At 37.7% G+C, this 22,810-nt stretch overlaps 4 protein-coding genes across 7 annotated transcripts; 1 reads left to right on the top strand and 3 right to left on the bottom strand.

Moving 5' to 3' along the window:
- Window positions 1-311: 311 nt before the first annotated feature.
- LOC112272974 (ribose-phosphate pyrophosphokinase 1) lies at window positions 312-5,047 on the bottom strand. 2 transcript variants are annotated; one of them, XM_024501225.3, is made up of 8 exons: window positions 4,455-5,047; window positions 3,014-3,214; window positions 2,486-2,734; window positions 2,195-2,338; window positions 1,789-1,956; window positions 1,507-1,576; window positions 1,306-1,387; window positions 312-1,110 (listed from the first exon to the last, which is right to left on the bottom strand). In XM_024501225.3, the coding sequence occupies exons 1-8, from the start codon at window positions 4,632-4,634 to the stop codon at window positions 930-932; spliced, it is 1,275 nt and encodes a 424-aa protein (XP_024356993.1). In that variant the 5' UTR covers window positions 4,635-5,047; the 3' UTR covers window positions 312-929. The 2 variants fall into 2 exon arrangements, with proteins under 2 accessions (XP_024356993.1, XP_024356995.1); XM_024501227.3 differs by having other exon boundaries at window positions 4,461-5,017.
- An 803-nt stretch (window positions 5,048-5,850) lies between these two features.
- On the bottom strand, window positions 5,851-10,306 carry LOC112273542 (uncharacterized). 3 transcript variants are annotated; one of them, XM_073529603.2, is made up of 3 exons: window positions 8,533-10,306; window positions 7,206-8,305; window positions 5,851-7,050 (listed from the first exon to the last, which is right to left on the bottom strand). In XM_073529603.2, the coding sequence occupies exons 2-3, from the start codon at window positions 8,280-8,282 to the stop codon at window positions 6,118-6,120; spliced, it is 2,010 nt and encodes a 669-aa protein (XP_073385704.1). In that variant the 5' UTR covers window positions 8,283-8,305; window positions 8,533-10,306; the 3' UTR covers window positions 5,851-6,117. The 3 variants fall into 3 exon arrangements, with proteins under 3 accessions (XP_073385704.1, XP_073385705.1, XP_073385703.1); XM_073529604.2 differs by having other exon boundaries at window positions 5,851-7,070; window positions 7,206-10,306; XM_073529602.2 differs by having other exon boundaries at window positions 7,206-10,306.
- A 268-nt stretch (window positions 10,307-10,574) lies between these two features.
- On the bottom strand, window positions 10,575-13,696 carry LOC112273139 (putative zinc metallopeptidase EGY3, chloroplastic). The gene is made up of 9 exons (XM_024501598.3): window positions 13,523-13,696; window positions 13,306-13,431; window positions 13,030-13,162; window positions 12,663-12,897; window positions 12,250-12,520; window positions 11,907-12,131; window positions 11,533-11,771; window positions 11,184-11,338; window positions 10,575-11,058 (listed from the first exon to the last, which is right to left on the bottom strand). Exons 2-9 carry the CDS (start codon window positions 13,411-13,413, stop codon window positions 10,700-10,702), a joined length of 1,725 nt encoding a protein of 574 aa, XP_024357366.1. The 5' UTR covers window positions 13,414-13,431; window positions 13,523-13,696; the 3' UTR covers window positions 10,575-10,699.
- Window positions 13,697-14,671: 975 nt separating this feature from the next.
- On the top strand, window positions 14,672-17,907 carry LOC112272957 (peptidyl-prolyl cis-trans isomerase CYP18-2). The gene is made up of 7 exons (XM_024501178.3): window positions 14,672-15,224; window positions 15,519-15,570; window positions 15,701-15,811; window positions 16,332-16,417; window positions 16,574-16,711; window positions 16,866-17,019; window positions 17,193-17,907. The coding sequence occupies exons 1-7, from the start codon at window positions 15,073-15,075 to the stop codon at window positions 17,277-17,279; spliced, it is 780 nt and encodes a 259-aa protein (XP_024356946.1). The 5' UTR covers window positions 14,672-15,072; the 3' UTR covers window positions 17,280-17,907.
- Window positions 17,908-22,810: the final 4,903 nt, after the last annotated feature.

The following is a 22,810-nucleotide window of genomic DNA, read 5'->3' as shown; positions in this document are numbered from 1 at the left end:
CTACATGCATGGGCGTGTATGCAAATACATGCATCCAAAGAAAGATACACACCTACATACAAGGACTGTGAATGGATGTCCTTTCAAGCAATTTTGGAATAATAATCTTAAAATTATTTATGTACATTTTTGAAAATACACATGTACTTACTTCATTGATAATAGTGGCTTATAATCTCTCACTAATTGCAATCACAGGATTCAAAAGGATGTCAATTTGATTGTATAACAGAAGTGTAAATAAGTTTCATGTGACATTATTTTAAGTAATATTTGTAAATTTGAGTGAACATACAAGTGGCTTTAATATAGAGGTTGAAAGTTATCATGTCAACATTTGATCGAAATACATTCGAAGAGTTCGTGGTAACAAGACATTTATCTAAATTGCATCTGTTCTGACGTGTAACATGCTGAACAGGAGTTTCTCTACAGAATTGATGGGCTCTAAGACTCACACCATGGTGACCACCTTCATCAAGCGATTTCTGATATTTCTTAGTAGAAAGGGGCAAAACCAAAGCATGACTCAGTTGCACATTGATAAGGCCAAACAGAGCTGCCGCTACCTGCTAACATTAGAGAACGAAATATCACTGGTGCACAAGATAAGTGCCAAGAGATTTTGGAGCGAAAGTGGGGTCAAATAAGCAAAACCTGAGCTCTTCACTTGCGTTTCGTGTCATCCGTGGGAGGCCACCAAGATACTCGCATCACATCAGGGTTTGTGTGAGATCCACGGACAGCACTTAGCCGCACAACGACTGTTGTTTAGATAAATAAGAAGATGTGTATCCTACAAAATTTAAAACTGGCTAATCATTTCAGTGCCAGACAGAATTAACTGAAAGGGAGCTTCCATACGAAAGCAGCCACAAAGTTGTCGTTGAAAGTCATTGAATTTGGAGTGTTCTGAGGAGGTTCATGAATCATCGAAAGATACTGCTCACGGAGCAGTCGTCATGGACACGCCATATCGTTTCTCCCAAGAGATTGGCAACCGACAACACAGTTAGCTGGGGAAAGTAATTTTGCTCCTTCACCGGAATAGTGTTCGTGATGATCACCTCCTGGAAAAGTCCCCCAGATAGTCGTTCAATTGCAGGTGGACTGCGAAAAAAGACAACTGCATTAGAGACATCGCATTGGATCGTGGAAAATAAACTACTTCCCATATCAGAAAGAGCTTGTCGTCACACCTTACAGTTATACAGGGACAGCGGCTACTAAATATATGGTGACAGTTCTTGTATTGACCTGAAATTTAAAATTTTGAAAAATAATAATAATAATCTAAAAACTAACCTGAAAACTGCATGTGTGCAGCAAGCATACACCTCTCGAGCTCCTTCAGCATGTAGAAGTGCTGCACTGTTTGTGATAGTGCCTGCGAAGGATGTAAAGTTATTAATAGCAAGAAAATTCGGTTGATTGATATACTTCAGCAAGTGTTCAAAACCAGAATAAATTAAATGATTAGATTCTCATGGTAAGACGAGTTCATACCGGCAGTGTCTATCATGTCGTCCACCATGACAGCCACTTTTCCTTTGACGTCTCCAATCAAATTCATGACCTGTACATCATCCATACTCAGGGCTGCGAATAGTCGTCCATGTCAACTGAGTTCATTCCAGTTTCATCTATCCTCAAAGATATGTCAGCGTATTATCTCGCGAACACAACTCTTAGCACTAACATAGAAATGCTACGTGATATATTCACAACCGGATGACTGGATCAAGATGACATTTCAACATTGTCAATTCAAAAGACGCAAGGGCATACCTCAGAAATGTTATGGCCCTGCCGCCTCTTGTCTACGATAGCCAAAGGGGCATCTGACAACTTTTTAGCAAAAGCCCTCGCTCGAGCAACTCCTCCCACATCAGGGGATACTACAACCAAGTCATCTGATGAAATCATCTTGCTCGCCAGATAGTCCAGGATCACAGGCTGGACAAAGAAGTGTGAAAAATTAATCACAAATCACTCTTAGAGCTGAAAGGATGGAATCCACTCTTAATACTTGCGAAATTCGCAAAACTCTCCACATAAATGGATTAAGTAACGTTTACTGTGCTTGGAAGATACCATCAAGAAGCTAGCTAAGAGCAGCCGCAATGGAATTGTGAAACATGTCTACAACGAATTAGGCTTCATAACTTTCAGGTAATTCAGATAGATAACTTACTTGGCCATAAACATGGTCAACGGGAATATCAAAGTAGCCCATCGACTGGCCAGAGTGCAGGTCACAAGTGAGCACACGGTTTGCCCCAGCTTCAGTAATTAAATTAGCAGCCAGTTTAGCTGCAATCGATTCTCGGCCTTGCGTCTATCAAAACAAGTTCAAAGCATGTATATCAGCACAATAATCGGAGATTAGTATCAATGACTTGCAATCTGACTAAGGAGACATTCCGGCCCAGCCAAAACGTTTACAAAATGCGTAACATAAAACCTATCGATCAGGTCTCCTAACCTTCCGATCAGCTCTAGCATAACCAAAGTATGGTATGACAGCGGTGATAGTTTTTGCTGATGCTCGTCGGCATGCATCAATCATAATTAAAAGCTCCATCAAATTTTCATTAGCTGGCGGACACGTCGGTTGCACCAAGAACACATCACAACCACGGACGCTCTCTTGGAGTTGCACATATATTTCTCCATCCGCAAACCGCTTGATCTTGATCTTGCCCAAATCAAGACCCATATAACAAGCGATTTCCTGCAGATCCAAGAGGTCAAAAATATACAGCAATAGAACTATGCATCGGAAAATGCTGCACATGGGACCATAATGTGTTTGCAATCATGACCTAGAACAGCCAGAGCACTTTCACTGTAGCAGGAGTTTACAAAAACACAGGACATTGCGGTGCACCCGACGCATTGGACTCACGTGCGACTTCAACGTTCTCATCAAATTACAATTAGACCTCACAATGAGATAACCCTACTGGCCTTACGCTAACAAAGTTATGCATTTCGTCATGAGATCGTATACCTGCGAAAGCTGCAGGTTGGCGGTGCCAGAAAAGATCTTCAACCGGCTACTGTTGTGTCGCAATTCAGGCACAGACAGGTCAGTTAAAGGTCTGGACCCGAACGATATATTGTTCCAGTTGTCCTGGTGCATAGGCGGAACAACAGTGCGCCCCTTGGAAGAAACCGATGAGTTGTTCGAAGAGTTCGAAATGACACATTTCTGTTACAATAAAACCCCATCTAAGTTAGCTGAAACAACTAATCACGAACATGTTGAAAGAGGATAAGAACACTAGTAAGTACAACAAACGAGGTCCAGAAACTCGTCTCATTTCCTTTCCATCAGAACACAACTGGTTTTCAGCGTAAAAAATATCACAGACGATTGCTCAAACAATCAGATCTCAAAGGACGTCATTCTAATTGTTTGATGGGTATTTCCACTGTAACTACCGCGCAATTCTTGGTTCCTTATGAAGCTGCCAATATACAAGACTTTCGAAAAGACAAGTAAAGGGAAACTCGCAGAAAGCTTGCGGTCAGACGAAAGTGTGTCAAGAAATGTACGACAAAATCGAGGGTCAAGAAGCTCGACGTTGAAAACGCAAGCCACTAGAGAGAGAGAGAGAGAGAGAGAGAGAGAGAGAGACCACGAAACTACAAAAGAGACAGAGAGATGACACTGAGAAAAGAAAACTTCCATTCGTTCAGAAGGCTCTAAAATGAAAGCTCAAGTGCATGAATCAGAAGAAAAAGAAGAGCACAAGCAACCATAAATTAGTGTCCTTCCTTATGCATTGCGATTTGTTTTCACCGTAATGCCACAGGGTGACATCATCTGCATTTTTCACACACTTTCTGCGAAAAGTATGCGTTCGATTACGAAATATGCTTTACTCCATCTTCCTTCATGTGAAGTTGGAAATAACAGTAAATTGGAAAGGGGTCAAATTCAACTAACAAGAACCTCAAATTCAACTAACGAGGACCTGAAGAAGAACCAGAATGACTTCTGCTGCAAAGTGTGAGGACGAACAAAGGGAAATCACCCGAAATAGCACTACAACATCTACCGGTAAAATACGAATTTCACGCCATAGAAAGTACACAGGGATATTTCAACCACAAAGACCAAACCAAGAAGCCTACCAAATGAAAAAGCGCCTGGCACCGAAGAAACCACTAGGACTGGGCCACTGAATCGCACCAGCCACACAATGACAACCAATATTTTCAACAACACAAGAAAAACTTCACGAAAAGCAGCAAAATCAGTGGCGCGCGCGAGTGAACCCTAAAATCCATAACGATTCCCGCTGTCGTCTCGCTGTCTCCACACAAAAATCACTAGAAACGAAAGCGCCGCAGGAGCAAACATCACAACTCGAAGCGCCACTCCCACACCGTCCAAACACACACCAATGCAATCAAAGATGGAAAATTCAGCTGTGGAAACATACACAAACCGGCTGTGAGAGTGTCTTGTGCGAGAACCGCAAGGAGCCGCCAGCGCTGCCGCACCGCAGTGTCTCGCCGAACACAGTCGAGCTTCCCATGCCAAGAGTGGAGTGTGCCTGATCCGTCGCAGACGCACCAAAAGCGCTTCCTACGCACACAGCACTCATGGACGCGACCGCCATCGCTGCCTGCCCTGCCGCGACTCCAAACCAATGAAACGATCAAATCACAGAAAGAGGACGAAGAAGGGACATACACCACCACAACAGAGTGTGCACTGCGAGAGCACCGGAAGTCCACTAATCCCTGCCCCCGCCCCGCCTCGCCCTGCCGAAGCTGAAGCCGACGAGAGGCCCCCGCTCACTCCCGGCGACCGTTCCTACCCTTCCCCTCGACGGTTCTGTCTTGTCTGGAACATAGGGGGGACAGTTCCGCATGCAATTGCACAAAATGGAATCTCTCGTGCGAAGAATCCGACACGTGGCCGCCGAATTGGGCTTCGACCTGAAGATGGAGATTAGTGGCTGATTCCGTTGTTAACATGGTCATATGTTTTGTAAATTTTATAAGCTCCCTCTACTACACACAAGAAAAGAGTACGTGAACATGAATGATGAAGAACCCTGCTGTGAGAAGATATGAAGGAGCAAGTTCCCCAGTTGTTCCCACTAAGATACTGGAGGCCACATGATTCCCTGGAACTGGCGAGCGACTTCTTGTGGTGACAGCTAAAAAAGCATATTCTGACAGAATATGGCTGGTGTACGGGTCATGGAAAATTCCGCCCCTGGTGGTAGTTCCATGTGGAACCCGCAACTGCCGATTCCACCAACTAACTTCCCTTGCTTTTTAGCCACCTGACTAGGTGCAGATTCCACCAGGAAACGTCAGCCCTAGAGTGCATCGACGGAACCCCCTGTTGAAGGGTTCCAACCAGAATCATTCCCATCAGCCTCCAAAGTCTGGAATATTCTGTCCTTTGACGGATGCATACTTTGCTTATTCATCCGTTTGATAAGGGCTTTGCCTTAAAGCCACTTATATTCATTCATTCATTCAGTCATTCATATTCAGATCCTTAATACTGTAACTCAACAATTATTATCAATGTACAAAAATAACTTGTAAATTCAAGATGAACGAGGACTCAAGAGGAGAAATGCCAAGATTAAATACATCCTTTTCTCTTATCTATCTACACTATTTTCAAAACTTATGGTCGAAGCCTCAAATATGTTGTTTAAAGATGATTTTCAAACAACCCATAATGTAATCATAGATGAATCACTAAACCACGTTCTCCAAGAAACCTCCACACCATAACTAAAAAAGCTTTTTTAAGAAAATAAATGACCGTGGAATTAAGTGGGGTTTTCGACAAAATATACACACACTGAATTAAGCAAGGGCACCGTGGAATACTCTGGTATATATCTTTGTTTTTTAAATTACAAAATGGCTACCGGGTGGAGCCGGTAAGAAGGGAAGACGGGGTGGCGGCCCTTTCGAGGCGGCCTCGTTTGACGGCCCTTTTCCATCGCACCACTGCGCTCTTTACAAACACATGCGTGTTCACAACACGGACAAGTCTTGTGGTGCGTTTGGAGGATTTCAAGCGGACCACGATGGCGTTGTACACATTCACAACCAAAGCATTTTTTACCTTCACCACGCGCAGGAGACGGATGCAAAACAACGACAGGACGACGGCGCAGACCACGCACCGATGCCCGTCGTCAGGACCGTGAGGGACTTATACTTCCAGCGATCTTTCGGCACGATGGACAGCGCAGCGCAGAAAAACGCCGCAATGAGGAATACGATGGATATGAAGAGCACAACTACGGCCGCTTGCACGCTCTTCTTCGCGACGTGGATTTCGCGGAGGATACCCTCGTGGGCGACGGGCAAGTAAGGGATTAGAATGAGGATGATCGACGTCATGGATAAATAGAACGTCAAGTTGTCGCAGAAGAAGAACGCCTCGACGGTGGGGTGGGAGAACTGGCCGTAGCCATTCAGCCAATCTGGGTGAACGTCTTGGGTGAACCCGAGCGGTGGCCGCAAGGGCCCCGCGAACGAGGTGGTGGCGACCAGCGCTGCGGTGATAGACACTGCGTTCGCTGTGGCGAAAATGTTTTGCAATTGCTCTTGGGTTTGCTTCGTGAACTTCTCATACCACCATTGCCGCACTGGCTCTGGAGTTCTCCCACTCAATTCCGGGGCACACCCATCCACGTTCTGCTGGTTCATGTCGAGCCCCGCTTGCAGTAGCAGCTCCATGCATCCGATTACTTCGAACGAGGGTTTCGTTCTGTGCGGCGGTTTGTGGCGAAAATGGTGCATGCTCACATAATCCACGGGCGTGAGGCAACGCATCTCGTGGAATTCGTCGTCGAAGGCCCTGGCGGCGTAATGCAAGGCGGTGTTGCCCTGCTGATCCACCGCGAACGGGTCGATTCTGTCGCTGGCTAGCAACATCTGTACCGCTGCAGGGTGCCCACCCGCCGCCGCTAAATGCAGCGCCGGTATCTGGGACTGTATAGCTCCCATCCCTTTCTCACACCCGACCACGCACTTGTCTGCCAAGTCACTTTCCTATAAATTATCATCCATATCTGTTTATTTTTTTATTTAGTTTCTTTAAAAATATGCTGTAATATTGTACTTTCAAATTTTATAAAAGAATATTACAAAATATGTTAGAAAAAAATGAGAAGGATTGTCAATGTGATTAAAGAAATAACATTTACCTTCAATAGTAATTGGATGATTTGGGTATAGCCCTTAAATGCCGCTAATTGGAATGGAGTGAATTTGAAAGAGTATTGGACATGTTCACACATTCTATTTAAATCAAGTTTAGAAGTGCTTGATTTATAAAACTTAATATGTTGTTGGACTTTGAGGGCATGTAGCATTACTTCAACAACATGGTGGTGATTGTGAAACACCGCAATATGAAGTGGCGTAACACTCATGGATGCATGTAATTTCACAACACTTCTATGTCTTGGGACCTCATGGCCTTTAGCTAGACTACCAATATTCAAATTTTTTTTTGAATTTTCGGCAAGTACTTTAATGGCAACATGGTTACCAATTGAAGCCGCACGGAAGAACAAGGTTCTACTTGCAACATCTCCTATATTGAAGTCCAATACATTTGGGCAATGGAAATCTATAATCTCAAGAATGGTTTTAATTTGATAGTCTTTGACATCAAAGTTGTCAATTAAAACATGTAAAGGGGTTCTACCACTATTATCCCAAAGACATAATATATATTGTAAAAAATCGGATTTTAAGCACTTGCAAATATCTTTAAAAAGATGCATCCCTTCATCACTTATAAGTAGACTTCCAAATAATTGATGTAAAACGTATTCATTCCCCCACATTTTAGATTGTTGGTTTCTTAATTCATTATCGTTGGCTATTAAATGACATTGTGCTTGAAGGACCTTGAATTGTAGTCTTTCATACCAATTCCAATTAGTACCTTGTTTGACTTGTTTTAATATTGGGTTGACTAATTCTCTTATGTATTTTAAATTGGAATGAGCTTTGCTCATGTCATCAATAGATTTGGTACTCCAATATTGCTTTGTTGGAATGAATGCATTTTCAAACTCATACAAAGTAGTTGTTCTTGTTACTAAGTGATTCTTTGCTCCTTCCAAAATATCTATTATATTTTGGTTCCCATTAATTGTTGCAATTTGATAGGCATTTATTGAAAATTCAGTGTCTATTACTTCCAAAAGTTGTTGCATTTTGGATGCTTGTTCACAAATTCTGAAAGCTGTGTTGATAATGTCTCGAACCATTACTTCAGAATTTGCAATAACAGCTGCATTTAACACTGTTCGTTGTCGATCATCCATTTCAAATACTATCCCAGGTTTAACTTTTAAAATTGCATGTATCCTATCAAAATCTAGTTTTGAAACTGAATTAAAGAATACATTGATAATATCATACTTCCCAATTCTTTCATAATCAGTATAGAATTCTATATCTCTTTCATGAGAATGTGTAAGCATTGTAGGAAGGTCATCATTGTTATGATTTTCATACATTGTTTTATGTTTTGATGAGTTGGTTAGATGTAATAAAACATCCTTCAATGTGGAAGATATTGTTGAAAGATTTGAATCCATTTGCTTTAGGGCATCCAATAAGAGGTCAGAAGCTCTTGGTTCCATAGAATTTCGTGGAGGCAACATGAGATCAATAAACATCTCAGTTACTCTTCCTTCTAGTGCAAGCTCTTTCAAACTTCCTTCATTGGACTTCATTGTGGCTTGTAAAGCAAAACAATGTTCAATGTCCTCAAATATGATCAAAATAAAATTATTGAATAATTTTTTGATTCAATTAGCATATGATGATTAGTATTTCTGTTTGTTTTTTTTTTTGTTTTTTGTTTTTTTTCGTTTTTTTTGTTTTCACTTTCTTTCCTTCCAAATCAAAGTCTAAAATAAATTTTACATACATGTAAATTATTATATATTTTAATTGTAGTTTTTTTTTTTTCAGATTTTAAATCTTTTTACATGAGCCAAGTCATTTTTCTTGTCTTATTATGACATCTTAATAAAATTAAAAAAAATTCATGTAATAATGAATTGTGTATGATTTTAAATTTTATGATAAGCAATTTGAGCAAAGTAATGCATTTGCACATGTATTTTGATTTTTTGATTTTCAAAACTAATAACCACTCAAGTGCATATGTATGTGTGTGCATATGTATGTGTGTGCATATGTATTTATATATTATATGTTAAAAATCAACAATTTTTTCTTGTAAAAAAAAGAAATTTTGTTTTGATCTTTGATGTGTTTTGTTTTAGAAACACCTAATGATAAATTATTGGCTTGTACTTAAATACAAGAACAATTTCAAAGTATTAGCAATTGCAGTATTATATTTTGATAATTGTTACTTATATTATCACTTTTACAAATGTTTTTAACTTTTTTCTAGAGATACAACATTCAATATAACATTGTTTGTTAGATTTCAAGCATTTAATTTTGAGATTCTAAGAAATATTCTTTTTGTTGCATGAACTATTGTGTCTTTTCAAAATATCATTTTTGAAAGGAACATCATTATTGAGCACTTCTTATTTTTGTTCTTCTTTTTAACAAAATTGATATATATATATTATTTATTATTTTGGTTTGTATTTTTTATTTATTTATTTTTAATAATTATTATACATCTCAAATATTCACATGAATGAATATATATAAGGAATTGTTAATGCTACATCTCCAATTGATATTAGAACACCCCACATGACCTCCTTGTACACAACTAACTAATAATATGTCTCTTTCTTTTACACATTTTTTCTTTTCTTTGCTTTAAGAAAAAGTGGTAGTTGAGAGGGAGACAATAAATATTTTATAAAACAACAAAATATTTCCATCAAAAAATCAATTTATTGCCAAAAAAAATCAATTCAAATTTAGTCTATTTTTGGATCAATATTGGAGTTAAATATTGGGCTACCAAATACACCCTAAATGTAGAAGTGCACTTTTTAGTCAATTTAAATTGTGCAAAAGTCATGTGGGGTGTAGCAATATCAATTGGGGATGTTACATTAACACTTCTCTCTCTTTCTCTGTTTGTATATATATATATATACAAAAAAATTTCTTTCTAATAATTCACTACTTGACTTATTTTAAATCAATATACATTTACATGAACAAATGTTACTCCAAGAGATCTCAGAATATGAGTTTTAAACTGCATTATTTAGTCTCTGACAACTATATTCCCATAATTATTCTCATGTGTTTTTATGATATTAAATTACTAAATAAAGGTGGGTTCACTCACACCAAAACTCTGAAGAGATTTCTTTCGAACCAGCACCACAACAAGTGCAAATTTCATTTCGTTTATATACTACCTTCATGAACTGCAACACAACAACTACAACAGCAAATCCTACAAACAAACACCCATCTGCAACCAACCAATTCACCCGAACACAAACCTCCAACATGCATTGTAAGCTTTGACGTAGAAACTCACGAGAAATACGCAAAACACAGTGTTCATGGTAGAAGAAAACAAAGCTTGAAAAACATGAAAAGAAGGTGAAACTGGAGGTTATATAATTAATCAATATAAATACACAGCTTGTGTATGTGTGATGGTTTCATGCGATGCTAGCTGGGGAGAGTGAAGGAATGGGCGGCGAAATCCTGGCTATGGAGCTTAGAAATCGTCGACGCGGAAGAAGGGGGGAGTGTAGAAGGAGCTGGGGAAAGTGCCAGCGCTGTTGGGGAAGAGCGTGAGGAAGCAGATGACTGCGAGGGCGATGGCCCAGATCTTGCGCTCGTTGCCCAGCGCCGTGATTTCGTCTTGTGCCGGGAGCTCCTCCCCACCTCGGAAGAACGCCGCAATGAAGCCCCACACCAAGCTCAGGATGCTCCCTGTCACACCGCCGAAGCCCAGTCCCAGGGTCGTGAAGAAGGAGAGGCGGCCTGCGATGCGGCGTCCCAGGACCGCTTGTGCGATGCGTCCTCCCTCGAGGCGGCCCGCCGGGAGCATATTCAGGGATGTCACTACAATTCCTGTTGGGGAGAATCAAGCGCCAGCGTAGCAGTCAGTATCATGCAAGATACAAAGGTTTTCGAGATTTCAAAACTGTAGAGCACAATCGCCGATGTTAAGGCAGTGCGGATGCGTTGAAGCGTACCTAGAAGTCCAGCAAATGCGAGAGGGTCGATCGGAACACCGAGTCCGGGAACAGCCTGTGGAAGAACGTTGCCGAGCTCATCAGTGTATGGTCCGATCACGTACTGCACAAACGAAAGGAGAGGATTGTTGTAGAAGAATTGTGGGCGAATGTATCTGCACATTGAAATAAGAGATGATAATGTCAGATCCTTGAATACGTTACACCGCACACTACAACTACAAAAAGAAAACCACGGCATGGTTATTCGAGAGGATGGACGAAAAGTTCCGCTTCATGTCTTTCCCATGCTTGAATACGGTTGGGAAATTCAAAGACTGGGTACTATCAAGGAAGGCGCGAAGCGTACAAGGCGTTCTCTCCACCATTCCAGCTCTGATCCAGTAAGAATGCCGTGATGGCTAAGCCCAGGGATGTTACATATGCGCTGGTGATGCGCGTTGCAGCGATATCAAACAAGGCCTTTCTGTTGGGTAAGAGAGACTCGTAGTTGTTGACGACGCCCAAGCATCCAGTCCAATTCGATGGAATCATGAAGGTGGGACTTAGTTTGACCCCATACCGTGATGCCACATAACGCGTAGCTATCTGGGACGGAACAAGAGCACAGGATTTAATCGCGCAAGTTGGCCTCCAACACAATAAGGAACATTCTAATATCCTGCAGTTCATAGTGCAGTTTAAACGACCCAATTTATGCAAGGAGCGCCGGTTTTTACATACCTCCGAGGTCCCAAAGATGCCGAGGTAGCCAGCGAAGAGGGGAAGAACGCGGTTCACGTAGTCATCGAAGGTTGCATCAGGCGTCAGGAAGAAACCACTCATCACACTGATTGTGCCCAACGTCGTCACCCCCAGCAACGCAGCGCTGACATACCCAGTCCAAGTGCTCAACCTTTGCGATTCCAGCTGCAGGTCGATCTCCGCCTTCGGCTGTACCACACACACCTGCACAAACAGACACTCTCTTTGAAGAGTAAAAATCCTATTCAGTTGTGAGAAATTTCTCCTATTTTGACAGCTTGGAGAACAAAAAAACGCTGAAGTTCAGGAGATAGAAACGAACCTGTTTGGTTTCTTCATCGACGGTTTCTTCCATAAACCACAGATCCACTTCACGACCACATGCCTGTGCAAGCTTGGCTTCCAGCTTTGGCTTAACTTCCTCCAAGGGCCTTCGCAAATTTCCAATGACGATGCCGCCATCTCCCATCCGTCGGACGTCGTTCGCATAGAATGTGTCAATTCCAAAACAACTCCTCACCTTGCTCAAATCCAATGCTACAAATGTTTGCTCGGCTTTATCCAACCGTTCCTTCTCCCTCTCCAACGAGTTCCTGCCCAGTTTTATGATCGTATGAATGACAACGAAGAGCTACAGGCAGAGAAATGAGAGCTTCTTCACATACTGAAAATTTCATCGAAACTTTGAATAAAATGTAAAAGTAGGCGAACTAGTGGCAAGTCCGGCACAAATACCTAACGACGCTGTTAATTAATTTTTTGACGAAGTTCCCTGTATTCTCGTTTTCTATGTCTCGCAATTTTTCTTCCGCGCGCTTTTTCTCCAGCTTCAAAGCAGATTCGATTGATGGATTGCTCATGAACTTCTTGAAATCTTCATCTAACCTCCAGTCTCTTTCTTGCTTCTTCTCCGGCACGTCGTCCTTTTTCGGTTCTCCTGGTAGTTTTGGCCTCTCCTCTGTTGACGTTCCTGTGTTCGTTGTTTTCCTAATACGTTAAACTCCTAGTCTGTAGCTCGATGTTCAATTTAAAACCATGAAGTGTAGATAACGAAGCAAAGAGTTAAAAATAATCTCCGAAAGCAGCAGAGCAGACTAATGACCTGATGGTTGAGATCCATTCTGAGAGCTTCTCTTTTCATCCTTGACTTCAGCTCTTGCTAGTAGCCGATCCGTTTGCCTGTATTTCACAGGCTTATATTGTGAGGCTCCATTAGCTAGTTGTTGACCCCACACCTGATAACCAAACAACATAGCGTCTTAGAACATTAAGCATGCGAAAAATTGTGCCTCGTTTCTCAAACACCACCACAAACACTGCACATGGAGACAACCAACTGTGCTACCACTACGCAGGATGGCAACCATTGACAACATACCTGGGAAGGACGAAGTACCGCGTTAGAGCTCTGCTTTGAATGAGTCAGACTTTCCAAAGGAGTGGAGAGCTTGCCCACTGTTAGCAACTGCGTAGCCATGGACACCATTTCCAAAATTGAAATCGTCTGCAAAATTACCCACATTCAGACCCAGTAATGAAGATAGAATGAACGAGGTTCAATTCAAGCAACATCCTCGTCGTCCACGTTTCCGTACCTGTTGTACAAGAGATTTGCCTCACAATGTCCACAAATCCCGAGATCAAATTCACAGGTCGAGTTCCTGTACACCCAATAGCACACTCCCTTGCGAAACAAATGTACTAGGGGAGCCTCAAGTCTATCACACAACTCAGCTCAAAATTTTCAAGGGAATGCTGGAAACTCCATTGACGGCGTGAATAAATCTCCTCTCCCTCCGGCTGAGCTTGTATATACGAGAAGAAGCCCGGGGTGCTGTTCGAGCTACGATCGAGAACCGTGTGGAAGCAATGAGAAGTACCCACATGTCGCATGCGCGAAAGTGAAATATGGCCAAAGTGAGAGCCGCTGCTTACTCGTGGACGCTGTCTCGCCGTCCCCAACGTCGCCTCAGCTCCTTTAGCTAGCTTTGTTGCGATCGGTCCACATGCCATTGCCATGACACAGACGCCGTGCATGCAATTCTCGAACTTCACAGCTCAAGTTTGCCAATCATCCAGGCTTCGGCATCTGATCGCCGGCGAGTCGCGACCACGATGCGAGAGCTGACGCCCACGCCACCGCCGCCGCTACCGTCACCTCTGACGCTGCCGTTGCAGCCGAAGGTCTGGCTTGGCTTAGCCTTCTCTTCTAAATCTCACAACTGTGTATATCTGATTCATACTGTACCCCAAGTTGAGATACTATACTAATGAAAGCATTCAAGGCACTTTGGGAGGTCCTTGTATGAATTTTCTGCAGAGTAACTCTTTTTTCTGTTTTTTGGAAATATCATGCTTTTTCAATAGTGGTTTGTTTGTGCAAACGTCTTTGACTCCACAAGAATCTCTGTCATACCTTGCACAACTAAAATCCAAGTTGGGTTCATGCCAAGTCTTGCCAAATTCGTATTTTTCTCGTTTTTTAATTAGTGTGTTTTTCTTTTTTCTTTTTTCTTTTTCTTTTTTTATTTTAAAGTCTTTCTGTATTTAAGTATGGTCATTGATGTTTTCTTACTCATTTGATGTAAATACATGCCAGACGGGAGGATTGATACTCTAGTTCACACACCAAATCCAGGTATAAGTAATAGATTCAAGCAGGGTGTCAATCCGGACATAAGGGATGGGTGAATGTTGTGGGAATAGAGTGAGAGAGACCAGCGTCACCTTCTGAAGGTGGCAGAAGGGGGGCCCGCGTGTGGTTCGCGCCATTGTTGGCCCCTGACTCGAGCATTCGATCATCTTTCAAGCTTTTCTTTGCATCTCTGAAGGCGTCTAAGGTTTGAGTTTGGTGCGCCACCGGACGCCCTTCCGTAGCTGCGAACCCAATAAAGCTTTTGTGAGCTTTTGTGAGCTTTTGTTCGTGATAGATAGAGGTCGGTGACGGTAGTTCGGAAGTAGAGCTGAATCCAAGGATTATTGGGTTTGGAAAGACAGTTAGGTTTTAGAGTAGGCGAGTTGAGGAGAGGAGAGGAGGGCAGAGTAGAATTTTTTTGTCCTTCATTTTTAAAATTGAGATTTGTTTTTCTTCGTGATTTGAGTTTTGGTAGTTTTGGTAGTTTTATTTGAGACTCGATCCGTGGAGATGGGTCGCATGAAGCCCGCTGCGTTGTTGCAGCATAGTAAGAAGAAGAAAGGGCCTGCCCGCCTGAGTTCGTCCACGATCGTGATGGTGGGGGTGGTACTCGTCCTTTTGGTATTGTCTGTTCTCGTGATGAATAGACACCAATCTGCAGGGTAAGGTTGCACGAGTCTATAGAACTTTTGTTTGATTCTGAGTTGTATACATGGGGGCATCTCGATATTTTTTATTTTATTTTATTTTCTTCTTTTGTAGGATTTATCATTTTTTGAGCTTTTCTTTGGGCTTTGAAATTGGCGTTTAACGTTTATGAATGTATTTATTTTTTCTTCCCCTCACATTTTTTGAAAATTTCTAGAGTTTCAGATCTGAGTGCAGTGCCTTGAGTTTGCCTAAATTCTAGTGTCGTGGGATCTGATTAGATGTATGTTGGCTGAGTGGTGCCGCAGAAGCCGAGATGGGAGTAGTAACCAAGGCGTTGCTGGTTTCGTTGAAGAGAAGGTAGTGGCTAACTAATCTCCCGCAAACGCTTTGTCCTAGTTTCCACGTATCTTTGTCTAGCCTAGTTCTAGAGAATCTTCTTGTCAAAGTCTTGCTCATTTAACTTCACCTTGGCTCGAATTTTGTGCAGGTTGCTCATGATAAGTCCAATGACAAGTCCAATGACAAGTCCAACGATAAGTCTGATGATAAGTCCGATGACAAAGCAGGTGTAGATGGGAGTCTCTTCGAACGATATGCGGTACAATCGCTCGTCTCTAATCTAATCAATACCGACTTCATCTCGTGCATTTGCATCGGTTCGTCGAGTCACGAGTGTAGAATGTGCACTTCATTTTTTCCATCGAGAAATCCTTCAGCCTTGCAGGGCACATTTGTATTGTTCATCAAAAAGTGTCCCACGGTCGGGATGGACACATCACCTGCTTCAATTTGTATAAACATGGAAAACGTAGTATACAATGGTAGTACTTTATCTGTCTATGATATTGTTCTCTCAGAGCCTTTTGAATGGCCTGGTTGTCCTTGGATTGTTGCTTCATGAGTTCATTATAGGAAGTAAGTATGCACAAGGATTCACTAGACATAAACAGACAGTTGATGTTGAACTTGTTCTGACAGTACTACTGCGTCCAAGCTGTGGGTCATTTTCTAGTATGTTTACAACTGCTACCGAACTGACAGCCCCTCCTGGAAAGAGCTGGTCAGTGATGCCAAAGAGTCAGCTGGATTGCCAACATGTGATATTGGTGTGATGACAGACTCTGAACACTACGAAGGGATTCATCACTGTCGAGCTTTTTGGAAAGAAGACACCTCTCACTGTGGAGAATTTCATCACACACAGGTACTGTATCGTTTGTCACCTCTCTTCGTTCTACCTTAATTGAACAGAAGTGTAAAGGACACCAACCTGAACATGTTAACAACTGGAAAGTAAGATAGATATCACACATATTTCAAATCAATGGCATTCGTTCCTCATAAAAAGATTTACGTGCAGTAAAAACGGATACTATGATGGAGTGTTATTCCATCGTATCATCAAGGACTTCATAATCCAGAGTGGTGATCCTAAGGGCGATGGAACTGGTGGCGAGTCGATATGGGGTGGCAGCTTCAGGGATGAATTGAATAAAGAGTATGCAGCTGCACCTGGTTTTTATACTTTGAGGCGTAAATTTTCGAGGGATAATTTCCTATAATTTTACAAGTCATGGGTTAGATAATATATTTACAGGTGTTGTTTGGTTACTCTTGCACATCAACTTCAACCCGTGTGCCGTTGTTTGTAGGTTGGTTCATGAACCATTCACTCTATCGATGGCAAACATAGGTGAAAAAAACACGAACAGATCGCAGTTCTTCATAACCACAATTGCTGCACCGCACTTGGACATGAAGCACACTGTGTTTGGACGTGTTGTTCGTGGTAAAGAGGTGGTCCAGGTAATTACCGGAGTGCTTGGTAGATTCATAAAATATCGTTTAGATTATTCCATGAAATCAAGTTTTTCCTAACGATTTGCCGTTGTTCTTGCACAATGGTCTCTTTCACATTTAGTCTTGTGCAATCGTATGTAAATTGACTATATCCTCGTATATTTTGATCTGTTCTACAGGCAATTGAGGACGTGGAAACAGATGATAAAGATAGACCTCTAAAACCTGTTCACATTCACAATATCAAGATTCATGATGAGCTGTGAGGACGAGCTGTGAGGACGAGCTGCCATTTTTGTTGCCCCAGGATCGCCATCAACTGTAGCGCCTATTGCACATTATCTGGCTAATAATTAAATCACTTTACATTGAGGAGAATGGCGTTGAAAGCAGAAAGATTTATTCACTCAATCCTGCCAGCCACCCGCAGAGTGAACCACTATTGGTGTAATGAAGCTGTCGATTTTCCTGTCCGTCTCTGGGTTATTATACCACAAGACAGGCACGTCAGTATCTTTAACTCAAAGGTGAAATTTTATGGACTTCAGATGAGTGGATATGTGAGTAAGGAGTTATTGCAGTCTATCTCCTTGGAAGCATTGATAGAAGTGGAAGTAGAAATAGGACGAGTTTGATTGATTTTTGGCAAATAAATTTTATGCTATACTGCCTTCAGTATGCTTGTTGTATAGTTGCTCATGGAAGGTGAAAGATGAGCCATGCATGGGACGTCTTGTATGCACATCGTGATGGGTCCACTATACAGTAACCCAGGATTCGGCATGCATACTCCACTCTGCCACCCAATTATTGCACATAATGTAAGCCATAAGTAGCATTAGCAATATGATGCAACTTTTTCTAATATCAAGTGAATTTCACAGGCTTCAGGTATTGTATGTGTGTCCTATGAACTTTCAAAGTCTGCATATTTGTAGGACTTGCTTCGCCTGAAATTGTACATTTTCTTCAGGTGAGAACAGAACAACCCTCAGATCAATTAAGAATTCAAGATGTGAATTGCTCTGCGAACCAGATGAATTGAAAGTATAGTTGAATTCATTGGTTTATGCACACATCATGTGGCTTTCAAAGGCCACAACCACTGTGCTCATTCGAAAATGATACTGGAATTGAGAAAATGATTATTTCCATTATAACAGTGAACTATAATGTCATCGGATCATTCGATCAAGAACTTGGTCTGTTTATAATAGTAGAATGATAAAATAGCAAACTAGGAACAAAATTAACAAAATCAGATAGAAGTAAAGCTTTTCAACGAATTTATTTAATGACTTTAAATTTCATTGTGAGTTGAATAGAAGAAATTAGATGAATTTTGTACTAAAAAATTGCTGTGTCCGAATTTTTTTAATCATCATTGTAAATTTTGAAAGATAGTAAAATAATAATGAAAGATTTAGCCAACTTGCGTTTTTATCCAATTGGCTATATTCGTCATTAATAGATTATTTTTCTTCAAATCTCAGACACGCCAAAAGTAAAAAAAAATAAAAAATGGCATTAATAATCTTAAAACATGTACTGCCCATAGTGTATTTGAATTTTACAAAATGCAATAAAAACCAATGAATGGACATTTGCAAGGATAACTTTTACTAAGTTTCTAAAGGATTAGTCAGTGGTTTTATCTTTTTCCACTTTTAATCGGATTTATTTTGATGAAGATTGAAATTTGGTTTTTAATTAATTAATTATTTAATATTCTTATATTTTTCAATTCATTATTAAAGGTTCTAAAAAACAATAACATGCAGATAATATATATACATATATCTATTATTTTTCAAAAAAGTTATTATAATTTGAAATGATAGAATATTTAGTAGAAACTTGTTTTAGACATTTTTTATTTATTTATTTATTTATTTTTTAATATCTTCTGTAAAACCCAAGTTTTAAAAAAATTATTTAAAATTAGAATTTTAATAATTTAGCCAATGAGAAGTTTTAAAATTTTAAATAATCATAATTTCTAAATAAATTAAAAAATTATAATTTTTTTAATGATTTTTTTTTATTGATAGACTATTAAAGCAATGCAAAAAAATTGTCAAAAAAAGCAGTGTATACATGTAAAATAGTGCAATATGAAGATTAAAAAATGACTATTTTTAAGGTTTTAAATTATTAGAATAGGTATTTTCAAACTCGAAGATATTGAAAAATCTTGAATTAAGTCTTTAGATGCCATAAATTTTTCTTTCATGTATAATAGCTAATAAAGAGATCACATACTTTTTTAAAATACTACAAGGGTTGGAAGTAAAGTATCTCAATTGTAAAATTCTTCAACATCAGTTTTTTTTTAGATGTAGGAAACTTTAAGAAGAAGTTCTATTGACACATGGCACATGAAAAGATCAAATCACCATTTGCAAATTTTCTATGATGGTTTCTACTAAAGATATCATTGAATAATATTATTTAGTATTACTTATATTTATTTAAATAATAAATTTATAATAAAAACTACTAAAAACACATATATTAATTAAGCATAGAAAAAAAGATGTATATAAATATATATTATCTTTTATACTTTTATGCTAATTTAAATTTATGTCTTAACCTAAATAAGTAATAATATAAGACATATTTATTATCTTAATAGATGATTATAAAGAATTTTAAAAGATTTTATCATTAATCTATTTATTTTTATTTATTATTTATTTATAAAGAAATAAAAATTTGATTTTATAATATTTAATATAGTAACATTATAATTTAATTATTTTTGATATTAAATTAATATTTTTTTTATTGATATATTAGTAATAAATAAATTATAAATTACAGTTTATTCATTATTATAAAATATATTAATTGATGAATTCTATAATTCAAGAAAATAAATAGTTTCACAAAAAAATTCCAAAAAAGAAGAGATAATACAAGTATTTTTTTAATAGTAATATTAATTAATGTGTATTTATTATCTTTTAATAATTTATTAAAATAATAAGATAAAATAGTATATTATCCAATATCTATTTTTGTAAGTTTATGTAAGATTGTAGCAACTTTTTATATGCACTTATTGCAACAAGTTTAAAATAATATCTTAGTCTTAATCCTACAATGTTATTTTCAATAACTATGTCATTGTTTAATGGTGCTTTTGAAACCAAAAATTAGCCACCAATAATTGTTTAAGCATCCTAATAATTTTAATTTTTAAAATTTATATATCTATTTTTTATTATTTATTATTTTTTGTAAGTTAACTCCTTATTATTAACATAATAATTTAGGTATAATAAAAATTTCTTTTATTTCAATGTCAAAATAAAGGAATTAATGGCAATATTAATGGATTGCTTAATGCTTCATTAAAAATAGATATTTGATTATAATAAATTAAAGATAATATATTGGATGTCATGTTAAAAAAATCTTATTTCATTAGATTTTAAAAGGCAATAGATTTTAATATCAATAATCATACTATAGGTCCAAGGCCAATATTCAATTTAGTAAGAACAAAGGCTAAAGTTTATTTTCAAAAGACTTTTAATTTTTATTAATTAAATTTTTAATGTTTTAATTTTTTTCTAAAATAAAAATCTAAAATAAAAGTTCTTAAAAGAAAGTTTTTTATAAGTCAAATATTATTTAATTTTGAATTAGAATAATTTTTTAGCAATACTTTTAATAAAGAGTGGTTTATTGCTATAGCAATTTGGAACATTTAACTTTAGAAGAATAATTTTTATTGCTTATTATAAAACTATAAACTTTAGTAATAATAAATCTATTTTATTTGAATTTTTATAAGCTAGATTTATCAAATTTAAGTATTTGAGAGACAACAAAAATTATATAAGTAACAAATTATTAAAAAAAAAAGATGGATTTTAAGTGAAGAGCTTAGAACCACCTCTTTCAAGATTAATGTTCTAGCCCTTCCACCACTTTCTACTATCTTATTTTCTTGTCTTTGTTTCTAGCTCTCTCTTATTTTCTTATAAGTTATAGTGGTCTTATAACCTCTTGAGGTTACTTACTAACAACCTAAGATTCATCAAATTTAGAACAAAATTGCTATAGGAGTGGTTGTTTGAAAATAAGGTCTTTAAGCAAGTAGAATGGATAAAGAAAAGAACACCTAACTTATCTTCTTTGAAATATATTATTTATTTATTTTTATATTATATCATTTAATTAAAATTAATTTAGTAAAGACCTTTGATAGAACATGTAATGACAAGATTCTTTCAAATGATATAGTAGTGAGGCCAAAGCATCTAAAAGAGATAAATTTTTTGTTCTTGTCATAATTAATTTTTCCAAGTTGGAAGTTTTTACCATCTCTAACTGAAGTGAGTTTTATTTTTATTATAACAATAGTTTTTTATTTTTATTTTTTATTATTAGATATTTATTTTAATCTTCTATTTCAATAATTTTTCTTCCTTCTCTCTTTATTGTAATGCCTTTTAAAATTTTAGGTATACCAAACCTCAATTGTAAAGATTTACAATCCAAATTATTACTAATTTCAAACTACACTCTTGTAAGTTTAGATTTTATTATTAAAAACCAATATCACTTATTATTTCCAACCAACGGATTTATTTAATCTCTATTTCATTAAGAAGAGCAAGCTTGAATTGGCTTCAATTCATTGTACTTGGACCTTAGGTTCTAATAACTAATAAACTATCTTTTGGTTGCTATATCCTTCTATCTTTGTTATACTCAATTTTCTCTCAAAACTTCGTTTTTTGTGCCTTACTTGAGTCTTTCTTCTAAATTCTATAATAAAATTTTAAGTAGATACTAGAATATTTTTACAATCCCATAGAAAAAGAATATGCACTCCTTCTCTTTAGATCAAATCACACAAGCTATCACGTCATCGCTTCAATAAGGTGAGCATACAGTGACTTCTTTCATCTCTCAAAACTCACAAATCTCTACTACACTCTATTAAGTTTGATCAAAAATTGTGAAGCTCATTAATGAATGAAGTAGGATACATAATATTGATCTTCTTCACTATTACATGGACTTTAATTACATAATCACATATCTTCAAATTCATACTTATTAAGATGTCACACCTTAATAAATAAATAAATAAATATATATATATATATATATATTGCATAAACCACATAAACTTTTAGATTTCTACTTGAAGTCATTAATAGCTATAAATTATTAATTTGGTAGTATTACTATCATAATTACTAATTCCAGCTATATTAATTCTTAAATTATAGTTGTTCTATCATTTGTTGGAATCTATTTCTTTTGATCTTTTTAATTCTACTTAATAGTCTCCTTTTGACTTCCACATTGATTTCACATCTATTAAAATATGCTTCATGTCAATAAATATCTCATTCAACATTCTTTTATTTAACTAAGTCAAGAAATTTGACTTTAATGAGATGAAACTCTTTATTATTGGCATGCTACTAAGCCAATTCTTTTTGGCATGTACTATTGCAAGTAATATTAAATTATTGTCCAAAGGCAAAGTGGAGGTTCATGCTTCTTTCTTTTTTGTTTTGCCTCCAATTCTATATTCTTACTATATGTTGGATTAGGATTTTCTTCTACATTCAAAAAAGACATTTTGAAGATCTAATTTGGACTCTTTCGTGGCTTTGCATTATTAAAAAAAAATTGAAGAAGGAAGGAGGAAGGAATTTACCACATCCTCTACCAATTCCTTTAGGACCTTTTATCCCTTAATTTCTTATTTCACAAAGTTGGTAGCAAATTTAATTATGTAATTTACTGACATAGATTTCAATTG

This window comes from Physcomitrium patens, chromosome 20 (genome assembly GCF_059467195.1).
Source record: "Physcomitrium patens ecotype Gransden chromosome 20, ASM5946719v1, whole genome shotgun sequence".
NCBI classification, from domain to species: Eukaryota; Viridiplantae; Streptophyta; class Bryopsida; order Funariales; family Funariaceae; genus Physcomitrium; species Physcomitrium patens.
This window is presented reverse-complemented; position numbering and strand designations above follow the sequence as displayed.